General features: G+C 32.2%; 1 protein-coding gene across 2 annotated transcripts in view; it reads left to right on the forward strand.

Annotated features, from left to right (window-relative positions):
- Positions 1–25,763, forward strand: part of LOC118191814 (uncharacterized) — a 196,751-nt gene that overhangs the window by 123,784 nt on the left and 47,204 nt on the right. The window contains exon 1 of one of the 2 annotated variants that reach the window (XM_035362663.2): positions 491–775. The exons of the other annotated variant lie outside the window; for it this stretch is intronic. Within the exon in view, the coding sequence (XP_035218554.1) occupies positions 760–775 (16 nt within the window). The 5' untranslated portion in view covers positions 491–759. Of the gene's footprint in view, positions 1–490; positions 776–25,763 lie in introns of those variants that run through there. 2 annotated transcript variants of the gene reach the window in all.

A 25,763-nucleotide genomic window follows, 5' to 3' on the forward strand; every position in this document is an offset into this window, starting at 1 on the left:
TTCCTAAGACTTTTTCGGTAATAAAAATAAAGTGGCTATGGCTGTCACTTCCGGCTTTAGTAGTGGCCAAAACCTAAGTCTGGTATGTGCATTGAGGGGGAAAAACAAACAAACTTTCCCGCGATAAGTAAATCATTAGTGCCCCGATTATTTATTTTTAAAAAAAAGTATAATAGGCATGAAATATTTGTTTACTTTCTATACTTATAAAAAAAAAAAAAGGAAAATTCTACATGTTTTCAGTTTATTACGATTGCGTTGTGTTCATAAACACTTGCCTAAACAGTTGAGATCAGATGAAGTAGCATTCATTTTGCCATGTTACATTTTAGCATCTTGAGCTAGAACGTAGATACTAAAATGCAACGCAGATATCAATTTCGCTTGCATGTTTTGATGTGAAAACGGGTTTGGCGATGTTTTTCGGCCCATTCAGAAATCTATGGCAACCCCTGTCTATGTTGTTATCCCGCCGCGCATTTCAATTCTCCCATTCCCTCATTCCAGTCGTAGATGTTTGTAGTACCGCTTGTTTAACAGTTGTTTTGAGAGCAGGATCGAGCGCGAGTTTGGTGTGTGTCCGATAATCTTGTAATTCCGTTGTATCTCAAAAATGGTATCTCGGTTGCAATCGTCTCTGCCCACAACTGCGGTCGCTTGGCGATTGCAGAGTCTGTTTGGGGTATCTTGACGACGGTGTGAAGAAGTACGAGTGTGGTTTGTTGGTAGTTATCGAATTACACGAAGTGGATAAAAGAAATGGCTAGGATGGAAGGTGAGTCATCATTCCTTCTTGTTATATTAATTATAATATACCAGTAAAAATGTAAATTTACAAGTTGTTTATTATGCTTCATGGTCTTCATGGCGTTACTAGCTAAATTGTAGGTTTTAAAATAATTACAAATTCGGCTATTCATATAATTCTTTCAGGGAATAAAACTGTTTTCTTGTGAATCAGTTTTTGTCCAGTTCAGATGGTGTGTAGCTTTTTGGATAATGTTCTTTACCCCTTCAAATGCATCAGCAACAGTGCGAATTATGATTTAGTTAAATGTGCGGGAAATTATGTACCCGAATGAACAGATACTTTCGCGCACGATTATCGACGGAAAACTGCCATTTATTTATTATGTAAGAACTTGGGCAACCCATTGGCTCTAATTTCGGGATTGAATGGTGGAGGAAATGGCATTATTTCGAAGCTTTTATCAATTAAGACTTCAGTTTGATTCCCGGTGTTCGAATTCGGTGTATTGATAGATAGTATTTGGTTTTTAACGCGCGAGATGATATGAGCTAGTTTTTAAAGAATTCTGTACAAACGTAGCTCAGATTTTTCCATAATAAATTAATTATCAATATTCCTGTGCACAGAAGATGCTGTGCTGGAATGAATTAGTTGATGTAGATGGAAATCCTCGTTTTCCTTAAGTGCGAAATGGACAAGAATAACGTCTTGTTTTTTACTATAAGAAATCGTTTTAAGTAATTAAATATAACTTTTCATTCCTTAAATAAGATCCCTCCCCCCTGCTTAGTAGCAATAAGAACAAAACATGCACATATAGGGGATAGAGCGTAAGAATACAGTTTCTAAGTTTCTTCTACGTATCTGAGTTAGAAATGGATTTAAATTTTGAAGTTGCAACTATCAGTTTTTAATGGTTTAAAACAATTTAGTTATTAATATACCAGAGGGATTAACTACATATATATTAACTTTCGGTAGTTAATGAAAATAATTACACATTTTCAATAAACTTATTAAATATTCCTTAGATGTTCCTCAGCTCTTGTTTCTTTGTATATCCAAATCTTTTCACTTTTAACATTACTTTGCTCGCGTCTGCAACAAGCCAAAAATTGCAATGTATAAATTCTCTTAGATAATATATATATATATATATATATATATATTAATATATTAAAAAAAACTGCACCAGTTATGGTACGAGGTAATATACGCTGCATGATGGGCATCTTTGACAAAACATTTATTCTCAATCTTATAGATGCTGAAAATGAAGTAACAAAACTGAGTCATGCATGTTTCAGATTATGTACAAGCGTTGAATAATAAAGATATGACTGCCATAGGCTATCACGTTTCATGTAACTATTTTACATCTACAGTAATTTTTTTTAAGATTTCTGAATTTAAATATGTATGATGAAGTGTATTTGGGTTGGTATTTTTGAACAAAGGTCACATAACACATAAATTTTCATAAAATTGAGTTCTATTGAGTTTGTGGATTTCATCAATAAGCGAAGTCGAAACTGATCAGCCAGAGCATTTCATAAGTGAAATAAATGCTTATTTTGTTACCATTATTATGTTACCATTATTGGGTTGGGATTCCGGAGACAATATGATAAATTATATTGTAGTAAAATTTTCTAGGCGGCATAAATACATTTAAATGAGTTTTAAACTGAGTGCCTTCATTGAATGCAGCAACATTGAATTTTAAAACGTTGATAGACTACTAAAAAGAGCGAAAATTTGTAGTTAGGGATTAAGTCGTTAGATTTTTCATAATATTTAAGGTGATAAAATATGAGGGAGCTCATCAACAAAATGTCTGTTAAATTAATTAGATCTCAAATCCATGATAGAATTAATAACATAATATTTGATGGATCAAATGTTTCTCGAAAAGTTCAAGAATTATCCAATTCAATTTCAAATTTTTTAATATCTCTGTAAAATAGTTATTATTAAAAAATTCGAATTTTAGGCCTTTTGGAATACAGTATAGTTTTACTTATTTTTCTTCCGAAGTAATGAAGTGTTGCAATTTTTTTATACTTTCTGGCCATATTCTGGCGAATAGCGATTAAGCAATAGAGTAAAACAGTATTATTAACAGGAGAGGGAACAAATTGCTAAAGCTGTAAAGACCATTTGAATAATCCTATTCCAGATTACATGTTAAACAAAGTTAAAAGAAATAAAACTACGTTAAAACAATATATATATATATATATATATAAATATATATATAATGTTTAATTTAATACAGATATTAAATTCAGGTGCGTCCACTAGCGGCTGAGCGGTAAAGTAGCTGAATACATAGTAGTTCTGACTTGGGTTCGATTCCAGGCGAACAGACTGGCTGCATCGGCGTTTTCATGGTATTTCCCATGTGTGAGGTGTATACGAGCCAATTTTCTTAAGAAAATATTGCACGAAGTCATCCCTCTCCTTAGGCAGATAGCCCTAGTGTGCTTTGCCATAATGAATAATAATAAATTGAAATAAACCAAATCTAAATTCAACCAAACCTAAACTGACTGTTAGCATTTAGTCAGTTCTATTGGAGTCTTTGTATACGGCTTACCCGCCTCGTCAGCTATTCTTAGTGATGAGGCTGGGAAGATCGTCTGCATGATAGATCTGATTTGCTATTAAGAGATAGGTTTCATTTTGTATTGTCGCAACGCAGCTATAAATTCGGAATTCATAAATTTCTAAATAGTAGCAATAAAAATAATATATATTCAGTTTAGAATAATGCAGTATGTGTAACAGAGAAAGTCTATGTTTTTCATTTTATAAAACTACCCACTTTGTCAAAGTGTTAATTACATGTAGATGCCGATTTTCATTCAGTACCAGTGAATTATATCAACATTTTTAAACCGAAATTAACAATACAATATTGGTATTAAAAGGTCAGAAGTGAAGTATACGAAAATCAATGAAAAAATTGCCAAGGATTCTTAAAAAAGGACATTTAAATAAAAGATTCTGAAAGCTGAAAAGTAACATAATTTATCTAATGCAGTCCTTTATTTTCTGCAAATCGAATCATGTAATAAAAATTGATATCGTATGGCAGAAATATAACAATAGTAATAAATTACCTTAAAACTGCCATATGAATTACGAGTATTTACTATAGGACTAAACCATTATATGAAGATTGCACGAAGTATAAAGTTTAGTTTTAAAAAGAATTGGATTATTAAAAGGACTTTTGGGAGGTGTAGTAGTGTTTGATAATGTTTTTAACTAATCAAGAGAAACTGAAAAACATTCATTTTCATTTCTTCGTATATTATTTTTAATAATCTTTTATTCCTCAAAACTTGATACCGAAATAACAATAATTTTACCAATTCATCGTTCTATCTTCATTTACTAGCCTCCGAATTGGCCAGCCATCTGAAATATTTATTATAAGGAAATATATGTAATGATTTTATCAGTTAGTGTCATTTCATTGATCCATTTAATAATTTATAATAATGAAAAATTGCATTTATTGCTCTTAAATAGCTTAATTAGTTTATTGAATAACAGTTTGAATTAAAAAAATATATCTTACGCTTTGCCAAAGGGCAACAGACTAGCGCGTAGAAAATAAAAATATTTGATTTCGGGCAGTGGCTACACCTTGCTTTCAAATTGACGATTTTATTGTTATAATTCGAAAGACAAATATGGGCTTAGGCGAATGGCGGCATACTATTTTAAATCGCCTAGTTTGTTAATCCAAAATTCATTAAATTCGCACAAAATATGAAATAAATGAAAAATTCAAAATTCGAGCTTCGAAGTGCACGTGTTGGGACGAAGGACTAACTGCAAACAAAATTCCGTAGCGGCAGACTTAAAAAAAGCAGAACTTTTAAATTCTAAAAAATAAAAAATTTTCACGGTGCGAGGAACATGTATACATACTTATATACCGATTCGTCATTATTTGACAATGGCAGTAGAGTGATGTAGAGCTTCATATTCGTTGCTATAAATGTATAAACCTATTATATAACGGTTACATTTTTGAATAGCAATTTACCGTCGCATGTGGTGGAACGCTAAATGTACCTTGAAATTTCCACGTTGTTAAGCATGGTCAGGGCCACATGGAAGTGTACACAACGCCTGTCAGCAATTTTTCATGACTAATTACGTCTCAGAATCAAAAATCTTTTTCAGAATGAAAGTCGATTAATTTCACGCATTATGTAGCCTGGACACAAGCAAAAGGTGGAGCACACGTCATTCACTCTTTTTATGTAAATGAAAGATTTCCACATTTCGCATTTCGTGTTACGCTTCGTTGAATCGAGCCAGAGAAGTTTGTCTTTTCATTCTCTTCTGCCGACTCTCCAGGAAATGTTTGACGGGTTCATTTGACTTAATCTTGTTTTAATTAAGATTCACTTACGTGATCAAAACTCTTGGGTTGATAGTTTCGATTTCGAAAGTGAGATTATTATTTATTCCTTACTTATCTCCATTAATTGCTGAGGTTATATTCACTGAAATCAGCATTCGTTATCCATCCATGACGAATAGCATATTTGCCGTTTAATTCCTTAGCATAGTTTATCCCATTATAAGTGTTTAGAAATTCATTCTAAGCAAAGGCGATCTCTGTATTTAACATCACATTTGTGTGAAGGCACTAAAGATACAAATCAAACCCTAAGCAAAAAAAAAAAAAAAAATTTTTTTTTTTTTTTTTTTTTTTTTTTTTTTTTTTTTTATGAGATGAGGCAGTGCCTGATGAAGCCAATGTACGCTTGGCTTTCAAGAGCTGTTGACAAGAAAAGTCTTCCTACCCAGAATATTAATTGATTTTAAAAGACACTTGGAAAATTAAAGTGGTCGAGTAACGACTTGATATTGCTTAGTCAACTTGATATTGCTGATTCATAAAGAATGTTATTAATAGAAATTAGCTGTTGAGATCTGGCATATTTTGAGAATATTTCTCATAGGATGAAGGATTCACAGAGAACTCTTCCTCAGAGTTTTTTTAAATTTGCCTGTGTGATTTGAAGTTGGCTAAAACCAAGAAAATACTGATTTTTCCAGCGATCTTCTTCCGAGGCATGGGTTTTTGTTTGTTTCTTATATAACGTAATCATACGTACACGTTTAAAAAATCCTATGCTTTTAACGGGGCGCCATTTAGCGCCGAAAGTATGTTTGGGTGCAACACGGATAATTACTTTTGTGCATTTTTAGTAAAATGCTCAGTTACTAGTCGGTTTTACTACAGATTCATCGGGAAATTTGGTGATTTGCATGAGAGGAGGGATGCCTTCGTGGAGGACTTCCTAAGTACAAACTGGTTTGTATCAACATTGCGCATGGGAAAACCAGGAAGCCCTTCCATGCAGCTAGCCCGTTCGAGCCCATGTTGAAGTACCCAGTGTTTAGCAATTTTACCGTTCGGCAGCTGGAGGGCAAAATTAATTTATATACCACCGAGGAAGACAGTGTGAAAAACTGCTAGAAAAGAAAGGCCTTTGTATCGGAAGCTAGTTCACTATTTTAAAAATACATTCTTAACAGTGGTTAAGTTGCTGTTACGTATTTATGGCCACCTGAAAAATAACTATATTCTCTTTTATTTCTTCACTTTTCTAACATTACCGTTAAAATTCTATTGTTTTAAAACGCTTTTTTGGAAAAAAAAAAGGGGGGGGGGTTGTAGCGATTAAACTTGGCGATATTTTTTCCTTGCCGCTGTGGTCACCAGTAAATTGACAAGTACAACAGAATAGGAAAACAAACTTACATTAAAAAAAGAATTGAAGGAGCTGTACGTGTGTATTTAGCGATCATCGTTAAAGGTCGCAGACGTTAATCGCAAACGTGGAGAAACTTCTAATGTTAATAAAGTTTTCATATACAGCTATAATAGTGAATTCCAATTAGCGTAATGCTAATTCAAGAGAATTTTTGAAGTCATTGCGAGAATATGAAAAAGGAACGTGATACGAGTTACAGTTGAAGGTAGCTTTATAGAATACAAATGTCTATTTTATTGACTAAAGTTCAGGGTAATATGCGTAATACTATGATTACTGCTAAAGGAATGACGTTTCTGCTGAACAGGTCCGAAATCTAGTGGTTTGAATCGACCTCAGATAGTTCCATGTGCAAGGAACCTGATCTTTATAAAAACTTTGTCTTGCAACTTACATCATAAATTTTGAAAGGTCATGATCATAGTCGTTAGAAGTTAGAATTATTGTTAGTTTTGTGTAAAGCGATTACAAATACCCAGCCGTGTTAGTTGATTGCAGTTAATATAAAATTAATGAAAGTCTCCTAGTTTAAGAGCCAGCCTTGTTTCTTTAGTTACTTCCAAAATGTTTCTGGCGCCTCACAGTGGCCGAATGGTTAAGGCACAGTTCGACCTGGGTTCAATTCCCAGTCGGGCGGACTACATGGTCGGTTTCCGTGTTTTTCTCCTTGTGTAACGAGAATACGAGACAGTTCTCCTTAAAAAGTCTTCCATAAATCCATTTCTCCGTTTAGGCAGATAGCCCCTGCGTGTTTATCTAAGTAACGCAACCGAATCAAACGTTTCTGAAACAGTTTCAGAACGTTATTTTTAATATTACGCTATCAAATGCACTTTTTTTTATGATTAATTTTTCAGTGACAGTAGAAGTAGTAAATACAGTTTTCATTCAATTCACGAAGGAAAGGCAGTCAATTATTTCGTATAATATCATAGAAATAATAGATGCTCTTTTTCTTTCCTTAAAAAGCTCAGATTTTTAGCAATTCAACACAATCTCCGTCAGTCTGAGAGACTGTGAGAGTATCTATTGTCCATAGCGCGGAAAGGTCATCCAACTGCTTTTAGACTGTCTTGATAGCATCGCCTCAATTTTAGTATCATTTTCCTCGTATAGGAACCGTAAAAGCCAGACATTAGCTGATGTTTAGACCAGAATTAGACGGAATTTGAATTTTTGATTCACAAGACTTCGGTACTGTGACACCTACTTCATAAACATTATCCGTGCTGTTTCATGTTTTTCCCGCCCTCCATTTTTTTTGTGAAAAAATCAATTATGTAGCTATTACTAATATTGTGAAGGTCCTGAATTACTTAATATTCAAAAGATAAATGCATTATTTGGTTACCAAAATTATTTATGAGAAGGTAACTTCCCCAACGGGTGCGTACGTAAATATTATTAATCTGTTATTTGCATCTTGTCTGTGTGTTGCATAATTTATTCTTCGCCGTTTTCCTTTTTATGAATTCTCTGGCAGCATCGTTATTCTAAGTTCTCAAAATAATTTAAATAATCTTATTAAAAACTCCATGTATTGTAATTTTTCTTTTACCTGCAAGATTTAAAACTTATTCCACGAGCTCTTTCGTCTTAACTGAAGGCAAAATGCAACGACTATTAATCACCGCCTAGAGTGCAGAACATAGATAGAATCCTTTTGATTCTAAGAATGTATTCCTTCGCTTATTTTACATTTAGAATAGTAATTTGAATCGTTTTATAACCCAGACAGACAAAATTATCTTAAACGCATGTCTGATAAGGAAAGTAAACTTAATACCACGGTAAATTTCCAGTGATCTAGCTTTCAGTTTTGAATCATATTTTTACAGAAGTTTTTGTCTTACAGAAGCAGAAACGTTTGTTGACTTTGCATTTATTTAATAAGGAAAGTTTAGCTACTAATAAACTGGTACGAATGACAAAACTTCCTTTCCTTTTTAATTCTATTCCTTTCTCCGGAGTTTCTAGGTAAGTTACGGTTATATGCCCGTAGAAATTTTAAAAACTTAACGATTATTTTTATTTAGCGTACTAATCATATAACTGTGGCTGCTGAAGTAGAACTCATTGTGCAGAGCTTGGAAATGAAATACTTTTTTTGTATCTTTTTGGGAGTCGACAGTATCTTGTATGAATTTGGGTGTGCAACGACAGTCTTATAAAATTTGTTCTTTCGATAAGGTTTTTTTTTTTTAAATACCTTCATACGAAATGTGTTTAGAACGTAAAATGCTTGTAAAGTATTGGTCTAATGTTGCTACTTTCTTATATACTACTTCTTCATATCAAATCGTTTTCAAACTTTGTCTTGGGATCTCCATGGCTGGCTTACAGGTATGCCGAGAAGTATTCGGCTACGGTAGAAACTGTACTTGCTTTTAAATCGGATTATCTGGTGACAATATATCGAAGACAACATTTGCCACCAGGAAGTTAGTTGAATATCTTTAAAAGTTAAATAATGCGAAGTTGAGTTTTAGGCGGTCGCTGTGAGAAAACTTTGACTTTTCAAAATTAGGTAGCGCAAATGAAGAGATTTGTTTTGTGAAAACACGTCAAATTAGCAAATTAATTGATTTTAATTAACTGTTTCTTTGCTGTGTTTCTTTACATTAAAATAAGTTCAAAATTTCGTTAAATTTTACAGACATATTTTAGATAGCTGCTTATATTTCCCCCCCCTTTTTTTTTTGAAGGCTTAGTGTAGCTGTCAGTCCCAGTAGATCATCGAATCTACTGGGACTGACATCATCGAATTCGATGGACTGACATCATCGAATCTCACGCTTTTTTAATTTCTATTTTAATTTTTAGCCCTTACTAGGTTTGCAGATATCATTCCCCCATCCCGAGAGACATTCAGCGTATTTTTTCTTAAGTTTTATTTGATGCGAAGTATCTTATCATATCGTTGGCATTTCTAAAACTTAATATGAGCTTTCAACCAGATGTTTTATCATTAAATATTTATATTTCGTTTTTTACATCAATATACGGAGTCATTAGGCCTATTTCGAAATAGGAAACGTGAAATATATGCAATGCAAACAATTTTATTTTCGTCATACTTTGATAAATTAAAGCTTTACTTCCCTACGCGGAATTTTCTCAGTGTGAAACATAAGAAGATTGATTACAAAATAAAATTAGCCAACGAACATAAAATATAGAATACATAATTAAATATTAATTGTTTCAAAAGAATAAATTGAGTTTAATTAAAAAAATTAAATTTAAATACATATTTAATTAAATATTCTTTGCGCGATTGCTGCAAGGAATGAAATTTAAATTTAAACAAATTTAAATTCTAAACAAATACGTATAAAAGTAAAAAAGTAGAAAAGCAAATTTAAATTCTAAAAAAAAAAAAAAAAAAAAAAAAAAAAAAGAGCCCAAAATAATTTAAAGTAATTTAAAAATATGCAAACATGTAAAAGATTTAATTCTCGAACTAATCTACAATATCGTTTAAATTCAGAAGCATAAGCAAATCAAGTGTAAAATCTATTCATGAAAATAAATCTACTAATTTAATAAATTAAAATTAAATTAAACAATTTTTTAAAAAAATGCATATGTGAATGATCGTAGAGTAGGCAGGAGACAGACTTATCAAGGGAAAGTTGCCTCCAAACCTAACTCTCCAATCATTCAATTCGTGTTTCGTCATTCATGCAGGCAAGGGTAAAAGTCAAAACCAAAAGTAATTCCAATAAAGTGGTACCCTTAGAAATTAACATTTAAGTATTAACATTTAAGAATTAAAGTTCAAAAAGGAAAATACTAATTAAGTCTTTTGAGAAACAAGCAAGTAAAGTCAAGAATTAAACTTTTTCTTAAAAAATTAAATTTTTTAAAAATTATTTTATAAAATAATAAAAAAAATTAGAAACCAATGTATTTTAGAAATCCTTGTCTACAGAAACTTCCCCTACACGAATATGCATATCAATAAAAAGAAACTATAAAAGAACTTTACATAATCCATATAAACCAATAAGAAACAAAAAGTAACAAAAAGAACTAATTCACAATTTTTAAAATAAATATATATTTAAAAATATAATTTCATATTTAGAAAATACTTAGATACTACATAAAAAATTAAAAAAAAATACTTAAGGCAAGTAAATAGTAAGTTTTAATTCTAAGTTACCTACTATATGAGTGTTGGGGTCTGCAAAAGTGTTGTGAAAGAGAAGTAAACGCCTTCTATATAATTTGAAGAACACACTTACTTCTCTTTCACAACACTTTTGCAGACCCCAACACTCATATAGTAGGTAACTTAGAATTAAAACTTACTATTTACTTGCTTTAAGTATTTTTTTTTAAATTTTTTATGTAGTATCTAAGTATTTTCTAAATATGAAATTATATTTTTAAATATATATTTATTTTAAAAATTGTGAATTAGTTCTTTTTGTTACTTTTTGTTTCTTATTGGTTTATATGGATTATGTAAAGTTCTTTTATAGTTTCTTTTTATTGATATGCATATTCGTGTAGGGGAAGTTTCTGTAGACAAGGATTTCTAAAATACATTGGTTTCTAATTTTTTTTATTATTTTATAAAATAATTTTTAAAAAATTTAATTTTTTAAGAAAAAGTTTAATTCTTGACTTTACTTGCTTGTTTCTCAAAAGACTTAATTAGTATTTTCCTTTTTGAACTTTAATTCTTAAATGTTAATTCTTAAATGTTAATACTTAAATGTTAATTTCTAAGGGTACCACTTTATTGGAATTACTTTTGGTTTTGACTTTTACCCTTGCCTGCATGAATGACGAAACACGAATTGAATGATTGGAGAGTTAGGTTTGGAGGCAACTTTCCCTTGATAAGTCTGTCTCCTGCCTACTCTACGATCATTCACATATGCATTTTTTTAAAAAAATGTTTAATTTAATTTTAATTTATTAAATTAGTAGATTTATTTTCATGAATAGATTTTACACTTGATTTGCTTATGCTTCTGAATTTAAATGATATTGTAGATTAGTTCGAGAATTAAATCTTTTACATGTTTGCATATTTTTAAATTATTTAAAATTATTTTGGGCTTTTTTTTTTTTTTTTTTTAAGAATTTAAATTTGCTTTTCTACTTTTTTACTTTTATACGTATTTGTTTAGAATTTAAATTTGTTTAAATTTATAATTAAATATTAATATATTTTACGTCAAAATCATATTATAAATTGTTGAATAAACCGAATAATGTGTCAGCAAATTTAAATCAATTTTGAGTTCTTTTTAAAACGATGCTGCCTCGCAGCTCGTATAATTCCTGGAAATTCCTTGTTTTTTATGTTTCAGGGTAGGCAGCTATGTCGGTACTTACGTATTATCGCAATCAGGTTGACGCGATTTGTAAGTTTGAGTAAAAAAGTATGAATAGAAAGAAAATGTACATTTATTAATTACAGATAATTTTTAATACAGTTTTTTATATTATTTTGTTTTAAAATATAAAAAAGCAATTAAACCCTTCCGGTTTCGTATTTGAATAAGTTGCAGAATTATTTTTTTCGGCGGAAATCTTTTGGCTATTGCTTTTAGCACTGATTCAAAACCGTATTCGCCATAACCATGTACACGTCGACTTATTTTTACTTAAAAACACATCCCAGAATTACACAAAAATGGCATTGCGCACACTCTTGACTTTATCCATGTACACTGCTATTTTCTCATAAATTACAAAAATTTGCACGAAAATGCAGGAAAATTTTGTGAATCTCCACATGCTCTTTTTACAAAACTACGTATAACACGTAGGGTTGCCGTAAGTAGGGTCGCCAAATTTGGCAATTTATGTGAATTTTGGCCTGGTTGCGTTAATACGTAAGTACCGCTATGTCTTAGATAAACTCGTTCCAAAATAATTGCTACAGTGGTTAATATATTTCTTAAGAAAAAGAAGCGTGTTCGTAATCCTAACGTTTACTGATCCTCGTTACTTATGTTACTCGTTACGTTTACTTATGTGTTGAAGAGTCGGTCAGATTGAAGGTCCTGCCTATTTTGGTGATGTGGCTGAAAGTGATTCGAGGGTCTTTTTCAAAAGATTGATTTCTCTGCTTTAAAAAGGGCACGGAACTTTGTTAACACCATTATATCAAAACAAAGAATTATTTAAGAAAATACGTTTCGCGCGAGTGTTGAGAACAATAGATCTATCTTCTGAGTATATGCTTTGGGATTTGATGTAATTATATTAAAATCTCTTTGAATAACTAAGCTTGGGAGTAAGAAATGTTATCTCAATTACTTTTCTGAAACTAAATTTAGGATATGCTCATGGGTATAGTACGTAATGTCTTTGTTATAGCCTTCGGCAGTTTTGCAGTTGATTGCAATAACTTATGTAAACTGTTCCAGTAGTGTCTGCCCGTTCTACACATCTCAAAACAACACGCAATTTGGAAAAAAAAAAAAAAAAAAAAAAAAAAAAAACTCTTATTTTTATACAAATCTACATTCGCATGACAAGAGGAGAGTCGAAGGTGTATTAGAAAACAAATTTGCCGCTTGCTCTGATTAAATGTTAAAAGTGGTGCAAAGAGGCTGGTGACCTTTTCCAAATGTTCTTCGAACGCTTCTTAATAGCTCTCGGTGACTACCATTCATCACGCATAGCATTCATCACAGAAGAAAAATAGCTAGAAATCCTTTTTCCACGAAGAGGGATTTTTCTAATCAAAATGCACAACAGACTCGCTGTTTAAGTGCTGGGTTCGAAATTGGTCCTTCCTTGTAACTATAGTTCAGCCTTGAATTAGTAAATGGTCTGAAGTTTGAAATAAATTGGAAGAGTTAAATTGCTTTTTCCGGAGTTAGATTAGTTCCTGCGGTACCTCAATGTTAATCTTGCGTTTCAAAAAAAAAAAAAAAAAAAAAAGAGCTACAGACGCTGCTGGTTTTTAATTTTACATTCAAAGAAGAGAATTCTTTCCTGTTTTGCAAATTCATGGTACGGAGTGGTTTACATTAAAATTTTATTTCATTATAAAGGTTTTTTTTATTATTATTATTCTCAGTTTTCGGTTTTTTTAAATTTAATTTATTTGTTATGGTAATCGTTTGGCTTAATTAGTTTGTCTTCTTAAAAGTGTTTTCTTAACTGAACTTTCAAAAATTCATTTCCGGGTACAGTGTATTGGAAAAGTATATGATAATTCTCCTTTTCATACTTTGCCTAAAAACACCAGTTGTTTCTATAAAATGCGTAGGTATTCTATAGAAATCCGGCGTTTCATACATTACTTGTAATATATATATGAAAATTTTTTGTTTGAATTTATTCAAATCTGGTGAAATCTGTGTATGGATTCAAAGACTTAAAAAATTAAGTTATTTAATTGAAGTTGCAGGTACCAACCTTGAATTCCTTAACCAAATTAACGATGAAAGTTGGAATTATAGTTCATAGATAAACCAATAATCGTCTATCGACATGAGTAAAAATACGCCTTACCAGTGGCCGAGTTGTTAAGAAAGCTGAATAACTAGATGAAAATTTCGATCCCAGGCGATTGGCCTGGCTGCCTGTTTGGTACTCGTGGCTCTTCCCCATGAGTGATGTGAGTATCAAGCAGTTTACCTTAAAAAGGTCCTTCACGAAAGCATTCTTCGTCTTAGGTAGATTATCCTTGCATACTTTACTATATTCGAATAATAAGCAAAAATAATTCCTATCAATTTGAGAATTTTTTTTTTTTGTCATGTTTTAGTCAGAAAGTAATTCTTAAAAGGAAAGAAAGAGGTTTTATGTTCTGTAAAGAAGGAATATTTCGACTTTTAAAAACTAGACTTTAAAAAAGAATCCGAAGAACTCCCGAAAAGTATCGATCAGTGAATAGATTTTTGTTGCGTTTCGCTCATGGCTAATGTGACATTTTTGATTGCCAAGAAAAATAATCTCATTTCTTTCCACATATGGCATTTTATGGACTATTTCCTATTTTCTAAAATGAAATGTACGTTAGAGACAAATTTGACTGCATTTTCAAAATTCTGAAGACAGCAGTAAGAGAATGAACTTTCCAACAATTTGCTTTTACGAAAGCATTCAGAAGTTTCCTGAGTGCAAGAGAAATAAGAGTTAGACGAAATGTTTGTAGTAAACTAAACAGCAACAATTGTTTCATTCAACTGTCTTTCTGGTTATACGAAAACAGAAACCGAGTTCTGAAACTTTGTTGCCGCATCTGTTTACTACTATATCCGCACATAGTTGGTGTTTGTGAGCATTTTGATTGTTTGTAGCTTGATTGACCATCTGTAGTTCATACCTTGCATGAGAGGTGACGTGGCATTCTTTTTACTTCTGTTTAGTTTTTATATGGTTATTAGCCCTAAAGGGCTATTAGTCTCGAAACACGGTTTTTCAATGATTCGCTTAAATACCGTCCTCTGTTGAACTGTAAATGCATTGTTTCACTTTTCATTCGAATCTGTTGACATTCGGCAGAACGTAAGATATTTATTTATCTTTCAGATTGAATTTGTCTGTTATGAATTAACAAATTACGTTGCATGAAAGTAACGAATGCAGTTTGTAAGAATATTATTATTTTACTTTTTAATTAGATTTATTTAAATAAAAAAACATTTAATTCATGATACATCTAATTAAAAACATTCAGTGCTTTTATTAGAATGACGTTATATATTTTTATCATTTTTGAAATGTACAGATGATGTATGACGTTCCCGTGTTTTCATCTGGAATCTTCTAAAATGTTTTGCTATTCCATCGGGTTATCTGTATGGATAACCTCGGCAATCATTAAAATTTGAACACTTTAAAAAAAAATTAATATGTTTATTTCCAGTTTTATCTTGAAAATTATAAAGTAAACATTTTTTTAAAAGTACACAATATTACTTATCGATAATATAATTAGTAAACCCTTTTTTATGATATACATAAAAGTTAAAAAATAGTTTCTCTCAGCAGCTGCCAAAGCTCTTACGTCTGGCTTCCAGGCCCGACGAATGGAGTTTACTGATAAATAAATAACTGTTGTATTTAACTTAATATTTAAAGAAATAGGTTTCGTTGAATGCAGATACAGAATAGAATTAAATCTGAGATCTGTTAGTGAAAGTAATACTTGTAATGACTACTTAACTGCCTATCAAGCCCGTATAAAGTAGTGATACTCGGAGCATCATTAATATTGGTCATTATTTAATATTGACTTCAGATGGGGCTTGTCTGACCGCCGCTGTCAGTTTGTTGCCAGCATTGGTCACTATTCGCCTAAATACAAGAGTTCTTCGACTGTAAATACTCAAGGTACACGGCATACTTATGAAATCCAGCTTATATCCCTAAGAATGATACCTTTATCAAGATGGCGGGATGTGAAGGGTTTTTATTTTGGCGAATAATCACCGACTTGCATAAAGGTGTTGCCCTTCTTAATGATAGAGCAAGATTGTGAAGTCATCGGGTCATTTGGACATGAAAATTCCCTTCTTTTATGCTATAGAGTAGAAAATTAGATCCAATAGTTATGTATTTTAATGAGCTAACGACGAGAGGGTTGATGATGATTTAGTTCGTTTACCATTGCTTACTTTTCTTTTTTTGGGGGTGGGGGGAGGGTGACATTAAATATTTTTTCTATGAGTATGTTTTTAATGTAGCTGTATGAATACGTTAGTTATGATTAATATTTGATGCAATTATGAACTTTTCCTATCAGGTTGCAAAGTGGGGCTATAGTCTTTAGGCGCCTTGAGAAATTTCCCGAGTTTTGGATAATCTAACCGCCGTGCATGGTGTCGTAAGCACGTTACAATGTTTAAAAGAACTTAAAACATTGTAACGTGCTTATGATACCATGCAGCTACTATGTAGTTAAGATATACAAGTTTTTTGTAATGTATACGAAAATTTTCAGAACTTCAGTGTTTTGCCTTGGTTGTTAAATCTTTAAATGCAAAGGGATTACAGAGAAACTGTATTAAAAATTTTTGGTATGAATATATATTCTTTTTTACTGCAGATTCGAAATCTGCAACAAAACTTTGAGAGCCAGTAATTGAATTAACCGTTATATTTTGATAAATTTAACAAATCTTTAAAAGCATCTTCATACATTTGCCTATCAACCTATTCAAGGAAGTGAAAAGGTAATTCTTTGCATCTTGCACTTGTATTTCTTCAGCTGCGATTCCTTTTGTGCTTGAAATTCAAGGGGAATAAAACTAATCCCCAGGACTAATCCTTCAAAGAATTTAATCTCTCTGTTGACTTTAACGGAAAATATCCTTTCTTCGCTTACATCTAGGACGAATAGGTACGTCTAATTACTCAAGCGGAATTTGGTTATTTTCTGCAACCAACTCCTTCTTTTTGTTGATTTCGCTTTCCATTTCACAGCTTTCGTTTTAAGCTAAGTTGTGATATTTTATTTCGTTGCTTTCTGTAGGTAATTGGATAAACCGAATGAATTAAAATTTTTAAAAAGATGGTGGTCTTTTCATGTGTGATGCATACTTTCGACCTTGGACTAAAAGAACTGCGTCATGAGTTGATCCGTGACTTCCTTTTGGTTACCTGCTTTTTTTTTATTTATCCCTCTTGTCTGTATGGGGTTTCTTTCCTTTCCCAATCTCTCTTATATGAGTAATTCTTAAATTACAAAGCGGAAGTAAAAACATATATCTTAATGCTGTTTCTGTGAAGGTAAAACGTGGTATAGCTTCTTCGACTGTTTCTTTTTTCCATGGTTGTGAGTGTTAATTTCGCTTTATAGCTTACGTCAGATGGATACATATGGTCGTGATGTCTTGAGGAACAAGCCTGTTGAAAGAATTGTATTTCTTAAATTTTGTAAACTGTGCAGGTATCGAAATGATGGCAAATATTTGTAGGGAAATGCTTATACTTAGCGTTTCCGTAAAAGTTTTTATCTGGTTTGTCATTTATGGTACGCTAAGTGAGTTCATCTGTCTTTTGTAGTACTTGGTTGATAAGAATTCTTAAATAAGAAATTCTTATATAATAAATTCTTATGTAATTAAACTTATAAATTAATTCTTATATAATTAATTCTTAAGGATCAATTTAGAATATTTAGAATTGTGCGAAATGATAGTCATAAACATTGTTAATAACTCAATAAGTACGAATTAAGGCAGATAAGTTATAGTTTTATCACGTAAATTTTAAATCAATGCCAGGATCAAAATTTTCATAAAATAAAACTCATCTGATTTCCACTCTTTGAACAAGTTATTTAAAATAATTTTAAATTTAGAAACACTGACGTTTCTGTAAAAGTAATGAGATGCAATTTGCAATCAGTCTTGCAATTTTCCAATTTTTAAGTGGACTACTGGCATCGGTCATGGCAAGCTTATCAAAATTTCATGCGTGCTGAGGAATTTCATCTAAACGCAGCGAATGCTTTCCTAATCAATTTATTATGGCAGATAATGCGCTATCTGCCGTTGTTGTTTAAAATATTCATGCAAAATAAATTTATGGGCTGGTTCGTTAATGAGGAGCGAAAAACTGGAACATCGTTTTATTCAAAAATTTTCTTCCCGAAATTTTTAGCAGTTGAGCAGTCTTTTTCCAACCATTCCCAGTAAAATAACTACGTGCAGGGTTTGAATATTTAGCTAAGCGTGCGAAAAGCGCTTGAGCAGATTTCGCAATTTTGCGCGCGTGACTAGTATGCAAAATATGCTAAGAGCGTTGACTATTGTACCTAACAAGGTGGGCGTGATAATGATGAGTAGCTGGTTTTAATAATTCCCGATAATTAATAGCAGCGAAAAGCTTGATGCCACCAGAACTGACGTCTTGTCCCTTTTGCAATGGTTGAAAAATATTACCTGGGAAAGTTGCCAAGAAATCTTCGAGATGAACATAATTTTAAATGAAAGATAACTGTTTTGCCTCCCTTAATAATCGTAATGTAATCTTCAACTTGTATAAATCATAATATTATTCTTTTAATCTATTTGATTAAATAATTACATAGAATTTGTGTTTAAGCTGTGCTCCCAAATGTCGTCAAATTGTGTCACAAATCTCGGCATTGCAACGCGCGATTTTATTTCTGTTGGGATGTATAAAATTTCAGTGCTTCTCTATACACAATTTTGTGCTTGCAAACAAGACGGAAAATGTCCTTTTATAGGTCAACATACGCCAAACAGCTTTTTACAGAAAATTGTCGTTCATGGTTCACAATACAAGTACAGCTCGAAAAGGGAAGTTTTTAAGATGCATTACATAACGTTTTTTATCTCATAGGCTCGAAGTTCTGTTTTAAATTTAGACTTTAGAAGATAAAAGAGCTCATAACTCAGAATTGGTATTTTTTGAGTTGTGCCATGAATGACATGTCCCAACATTCCCTGTTATCCATCATTAATTTAAATGTGTTTTCAAAAAAGGCATTATCAGCAAGTTTTTTTTAAAAATATGATTCTATTTCTTTCTCTATTTATTGAAAGAGTTAACGTAAGAAATATGTATCAAAGTTTAGAAACATTTTTTTACCGAAGTCATTTTCGTATTGGCATAGTAGAAAGAAACGGGCGCATATTTATAATAATACCAAACAAGTATACCCGAGAACACACAGCAAAGGAATATTTAATTTTACAGCGTATGCCTTCTCTTTTCGTTTGATATAAATCTTGGACGTATTTTATTAATAAGGAGTTTCGGCTTTCACAGCTGTTAAATGTATTTTAAGAAGTGTCGCTTGAGTACATATGCTGTGACGGCTAATGATTCACTTTGCAAAAAGCAAGCGAACAAAATCTACTTTGACATCTAGCTGAAAATCTTTTCCCAATTTTCGCCGTTGCATGACAAATGGCGGAGGACTATCATTGCCACACCTGCTGTTCATGCCCATCCATTCGAGGTGTTAGGGCTTGACGGCGGGGGAAAAAAAAAAAAGAGAGAGAGAGAGAGTTTTCCTGGCCTTTTTATATATTTCTTTTGAAGAAATCCTCCTTTTGGATTCGAAAATTGGATCTTCTGGTGACGCTATCTCAACGTTTTCCAGATGTCTGCTTTATAAAAGGAGATATTAAATTTCTCGGTTTAGTGTTTCGTGAGGGATCATCGTCAAAATGATGTTGGCTTGTATATTATTTATTGGTGAAATGACGTTATTGATGAAACTCTTTTTAAAACGTGGTAAATGAAAATCCCAATAAAGAGTTTTTACTCTTGTGCCGTTCATTATAAATTAGGAAAGAAATGACGGTACGGAATGGAAGATACTTTTTGGTCTTTGTGTCTCTGCAAAGTACTTATCTAGGTTTCCTTGAAAGTATCTATAGTTAAATGGAGAAATAATGCTTCTTTTTACGAATGTTTTATTTACAGTCTTGAAGTCTTTCAAGATTTGTTTTCTTTGGGAATGATTTGAAAGTTAGAAAGTAAAAGATTCTCAGTAAACATAATTAAAACAACTACGCGTGAAGTAAATTAATGTTACTAATACCATATGCAGATTAATTAAAACAACTGCATGTGATCTAATTAACTGACTGAGTGTTAAAATTAAAATGGTAAAATAATTAAATGTGGTTTATGAAAATTAGCAAAACGGTAAACATGCTTCATTCAAAGCTGTTAAAGGAGTTCCGAACTCGTATCTATTCTCCTTTATATAGCTGAAAATTCCAGTATATTCATGTTTAAATTTTAAATAAGTATGATATGGAGTAATACATATAAATAAGTGTAAACACTTAGTATACTGTCGTTATTGCTTCGTGTCTCATGCTATCTGGAACTATTATTTACACATTAAAATATATCTATAATTAATAAGGTCCCTCAACAATGGTACTTTAACTCAAGGAGTAATCCCGTCGAATGTGGTGGCTGCGTAGGTGTTTTATTGGTTTTCCACGTTTATAATGTGAATGAATTTCACTTAGAGAAGTCTTCCATGAATGCGTTTTTCTCTTGTCAATTAGCCTTCACATGCGTTGCTTTAAATTCGTAATCATCTGCCTTGGCAGATAGCATTCATATGTTTTAAATGGGCTACATGCCATTGATCTGGTAGTATATATAGTTTCGTGGTTTTACCCGTAAGTAACGTAAATACAAGCTAGTTTCCCTTGAGAAATCTTCGATAAAGCCATTTAAGGTGGTAGCTGTTATGTGCTTAGTTGCATTTAAAAAAATGAACAAGCATTTGGAAAATTAGCCAAGAAATCATCCGTTCTATAAAATACCTTTCGCGTGCTTTGCGACAGTTGATTAAACAATAATATCCACAGTGTTTTATAGTTAAGGCACTTTCTTCGAATAAATACTTGCTATATCGGTAATACCATTAATATACAACTACTAATGTAGCTTTTAGTGTAAACAGCAATATAAATACTTATCGTAATATACAACCTTTTAAATATTTAAACAGAGTTAGCATCAGAACTTTACTGTAGTCTGGAAATTTAACATTACCGTTAACCAAGATGCTAACAGAATCCGAAATGAGTATAAAACCAGTTATTAAGAATAATTTGCGACGAAATTTATCACCGTGGCTATCCAGTTTAAACTGGTAGCATCCAAGGTGACAAGGGCAATGCAGATATAGCATAGGCCAAGCATGTTCTATTTGTAGGTCAATCGAGTGAGTCATCTGCGAAATGTCTTAACTACTCTGTGATTAGGTAAACGTTTGAGTTTTGGCGTCTGCGTTATATGTGAATGAAATGTTTAAACCAGATAACTTAAATGAGGTTATATGTAGATTGTACACAGAAGCCGAGCAGCACCGCTAAATAAAGTGCCTCAGAAGCATGAGTTCATAATATAGTTGTTAACTTATTCAGAGAGCGGTATCATTTATTTGTGTTTTGTCATATAGATAGAAATCTCCATTCAGGTGCCGGATATTTTTATTCATAAAACTAGTCTGTATATTTAATTTTTTGTTGTAATTTTGACAGGTTGAATCTGCCTTTGTTTCCCTTGTCAATTATTTTTTTTCAGTCATGTAATAGATTATTTCCTGCATCACTACACGAAGACACTACTTTCAAAATAAAACTTTGAATAAAAAATTTTTCCAAAGGCCATTTAAAAGCTTATATTTAACATAACCCCTGACTTCTGTCATTTATATTGCTGTTTTCATTCTTAGAATACATCAGGAGTGATTTGGAAGTGAGGGCCAACTAAAGAATGCGACCGTGACATGCTCTAATATTGTTACTTTTTTGGAGTACTTCAACAATGACCCTTACCCCGCGTCGAAATTCTTTCTTCCATTAGCTCTAGAGGATGTAAAAATCTTCCTTGGTTGAATCGTTATCTTCGACCATTAATTCCCTACAATCGCACATGTATAGCTTTCTTCGCCCACTCATGGGCAAAAAGGCTGTCAAGAACTCGACTGAAACGTTAAGATAACAAGACTGCATCTGCGGCATTAGTTTATTCCATTTTCTTTATCTGGCCAACTGTTTTGACTTTTTCTGAATTGTTGTTGAACCAAATGGTGACCATTGTGAATGCGAAAATAAAATGGCTCTTTAAAGAAGTGCTAAATCGCATACAGAAATCTATGATTTCCTTTTGCTGTGTGCCGTAGTATGCTCCTACAAGAAAACATCCTTTTCTATGTTCAAATAAACGTAGTGTGCTCCTACGTTTATTCGAACATAGAGGATGTTTTCACGTTGGCTAAAAATGTTGCGAATTCTAGGTTTGTATACAGTATAGATTTGTTTAAAGTTATTATTAGGAAGTTTCTTCTTGAATTTGCCCTTTTCATTTTGGACTCACATGGGATGTTTTTTGATAAAAAAAAGAATATTACTTGTATTTGGAAGGATAAATAAATAAGACTATGCTCTGCTTGCCAAAATTAAATAATAATTATTTACTTTTAAAATTAAACATCGCACTAGTACTAACGCATCTCTCTTTGGACGGTGCTTCACCTATTCTGGATAAGAGACTAATTGAATATATATTTCTAGAACTGAAATGTTTTAGAAACGTTTCTAGAAATAACTGAATATACATTTCTAGAACTTAAATATTTTCATGCTTTGCTATGTGTTTTGTAGGAATTGTAGCATATAAAATTACTAGCCATATTTTTCGATCTATCAGCTGATAGTAAAAAAATAATACTGAAAACGGTACAGGTATTTAAAATTAAAACACATACACGTGATTTTATATTTCAGAAAAAAATTAACATTTTAAAAATATATTATTACATTAAAGGTCTCATCTTTCTCCTTTCCCAATGTCATGATTATTTTGTCCTCATTTTGACAGAGAACAGAATTGTCTTCAGCCATCGAAGTTTGCACCGCCTCTTCATTAGAGTTCTTCTAATATGTAATCCATAATGCCGGGTACGGTTGCTCGTCGTGTTTTAAAACCAAGAGAATCGTTTTCACTCTGCATTTCATCTACGAACATGATCACAGACCACAGCTTGCATCGACAGCGACGATAAGTAAGGTTCTTTATAATTTTTCAGGCAAAAGCCTGTAGTAGTGAATTGTTTCTGGAAGTCGATGAGCACTACTTTCAAAGTTTACACATCGACGCATAAACCTTGTAAATAATTTCTTGGTTTATTATTCATTGGATAAGGCTTGTTACAATGGGTGGCGGAAATAGAAACACATGTTTTCCACATTTGAGTCTTCTAATTGTTAGCCTATTGCATATTTTTTTTTTATCTCTTAGTTCTAAATTTCGAGTTTAAACTTATAGCTTTGAAAATGCAGTTACTTTGATATTTTTGGTTAATTGACAGCGGGTTACAAGGGATTTTAGTGTATGTGGACTGGAGTCACCTAGTAGAAATTTTGGGAGATGCGCTTTTGTACTCTAAAACAAAAAGATCTGCTCGTATGATTGACTGCATGCCAGTGCGTTACCAATATTTTATGTTTAAGTGTTTGTTAAATACAGCATGTTTGCAAAATAATGTTGGGCTTTGATTTTAAGTTACGATATAATAAGTACTGCGCAGCATTTTTATTGCAGTTTATAGCAAATACATATTTTGAAAAGCAACACAACGATTCTACGTATGCACTGTTAAAAACGCTTGCATAAGTGCTATATTTGACGTTGATGAACCTTTGAACAAGAGCATGCAAAATTAATGCTTACAGTTGGAAAACTAGAATTCCGTTTTTACTTCAAAAAAGGTTGAAAATTCTGTTCTTGAAATAAGTAATATTTTGTTCCTTACGACCATTTAGCTAATTTTAGTTTTTTAGGAGAAAATGTTATAGGTTAAAGAACAGTTTTTGAACCAGAAGTTTCAATTTGAGAGTATATTAATTAGCGTTTAACCTTTTCGCTCAAAAAAGCATTATTTGCCGAAGGTTGATATTCTTTATTTTGCGATGTACACATGGTCAATTACTGTAAATAACGATTTTTTTTTTGAATTCTAAAAATGCAATACGTTTAATCCTGTAAACGTTTTCTATACTTAAATAGGAATTTGAAAAATCCCTGTTTAATTACGCGTAGGCGCTCTGGCTAATAAGAAGAAATGAATTTCCCCATGTGTAACATGTATACGAGCCAGTTTCCCTTAGAAACTCCTCCACGAAGGCATCCCTCCCTTTATACAGAGCCCTCGAGGCTTTGCCATAATCACATACATATACATACGGTTATCTAAAGATTTCTGCTGACGGTGTGTCAGAATCATGCGAAGGATGGGCCACATAAAGCACTTTCCTTAGGTCAGAAATGAAAGAGAAGCGCAAAAATAGAGTATGATAAACATTAAAGGGAGAAATGGTAGACAAAGATTTTTAAAGCCACAATTTTTAAGTTTCATGCCAATATCTGTATGAACGCCTTGATCAAAAATAACTATTGGTAAGTGTTCACTCGAATGTCAATTAGTTGCACTCTTGAGATTTTTTAGGATAAGCGACTACGTATTCCGAGTCATTCCCCCCCCCCAATACCTTTTTCTTAGCACTAACAAAAAGTAGGTAAAGTAAAATTCTAATTTGCAATAAGCAGTTAATCCTCTTGTTTAATTTGGATATTTCTATTTTTCATCCTTTACATAACGAAGACGATACAGCTAATTCAGAATTGAAAGTCAAAATTGCAATTTTCTTTTCAGTTTAACTTCTACTCTGGAATACATCGCATCGGCTTTCCCTCTTCGCGTAGTCAACTTGCTCTTCGCTTTTGTCAACAGCAACTCAACGCTCTGCAACTTGCTACTTTGTCTACTTGCAATATTTGCCGTCTTCAAAAATGTAAAACGTTTTGAAACAAGTATGTTTACCGCACAGATTCGTTTCTGTTGGCTGTAAAAATGTGTGTCAACGAGAAATAATAAGCAATATTTAAAATTTAGAAACGACTGCAGGTTTTTTCGATTATGCTTCAACATCTGTCTGTTTTCAATTTCTAAATTAAACATTCTTTCTTAACTATTCTCAATTTCTGAGATTATAGTACCATTAACCAATGGGACCGATTAGTAGCTAAGCTTTTGAAGAAAATGACATTTATAGTTTCCTTCGAAGTAAGATTCCGGTGAAGAATTGAGGTGTTTCATATGCCATTATAGCTGTGCTAATGGAGTTGTGTATATTCGTGTTCCTGTATCAGAACAACAGAGGGCAAAAGGTTAGGATAATATGCAAAAGATAGATAATTATGGATTTTTTTCTCTCTTTTATATGTGGTGGATTTTTTCGGCACATAACCTAAAAAACTGTAATCCGCCAAACATAAACGGGAAAATGCATATGTATAATTTGAGAGGATGTTTTACAGTGTGTCATTCCTATATTTAACGATGACCTATAATGTCAAATCACACTCTTTCGCGCATAGAAAAAAAAATGGTGAGGTCGCGAATTATGCAAAGAAATAATGAATCTTTTCTGCATAAATCTTCGCCTAGTGGTCAAAAAGGTCAAGAAGGAGTATGGGTTAAAGCTATCTGTTAAAGTGCAGCAGCCGTTTTAGGCGCTTGACTTAGAAGATTCCAATGATGCAATTGAGGTTACTACAAGAAAGCAGGATTCCAGTAGTGAACTCCCTATGTTATGAATGGAATTCTATTTACAAATGGGACCAGGCTGATGGATATATTCTTCCTTCGTCTCGAAAAGCTCTTTTCTTTTATTGTATGTGAACACTTCTTCCGCTTTTCGTTA

The sequence above is a fragment of the Stegodyphus dumicola genome, chromosome 6, assembly GCF_044657685.1.
Source record: "Stegodyphus dumicola isolate Sdum_Otavi_A_Nest chromosome 6, ASM4465768v1".
Lineage (NCBI taxonomy): Eukaryota > Metazoa > Arthropoda > Arachnida > Araneae > Eresidae > Stegodyphus > Stegodyphus dumicola.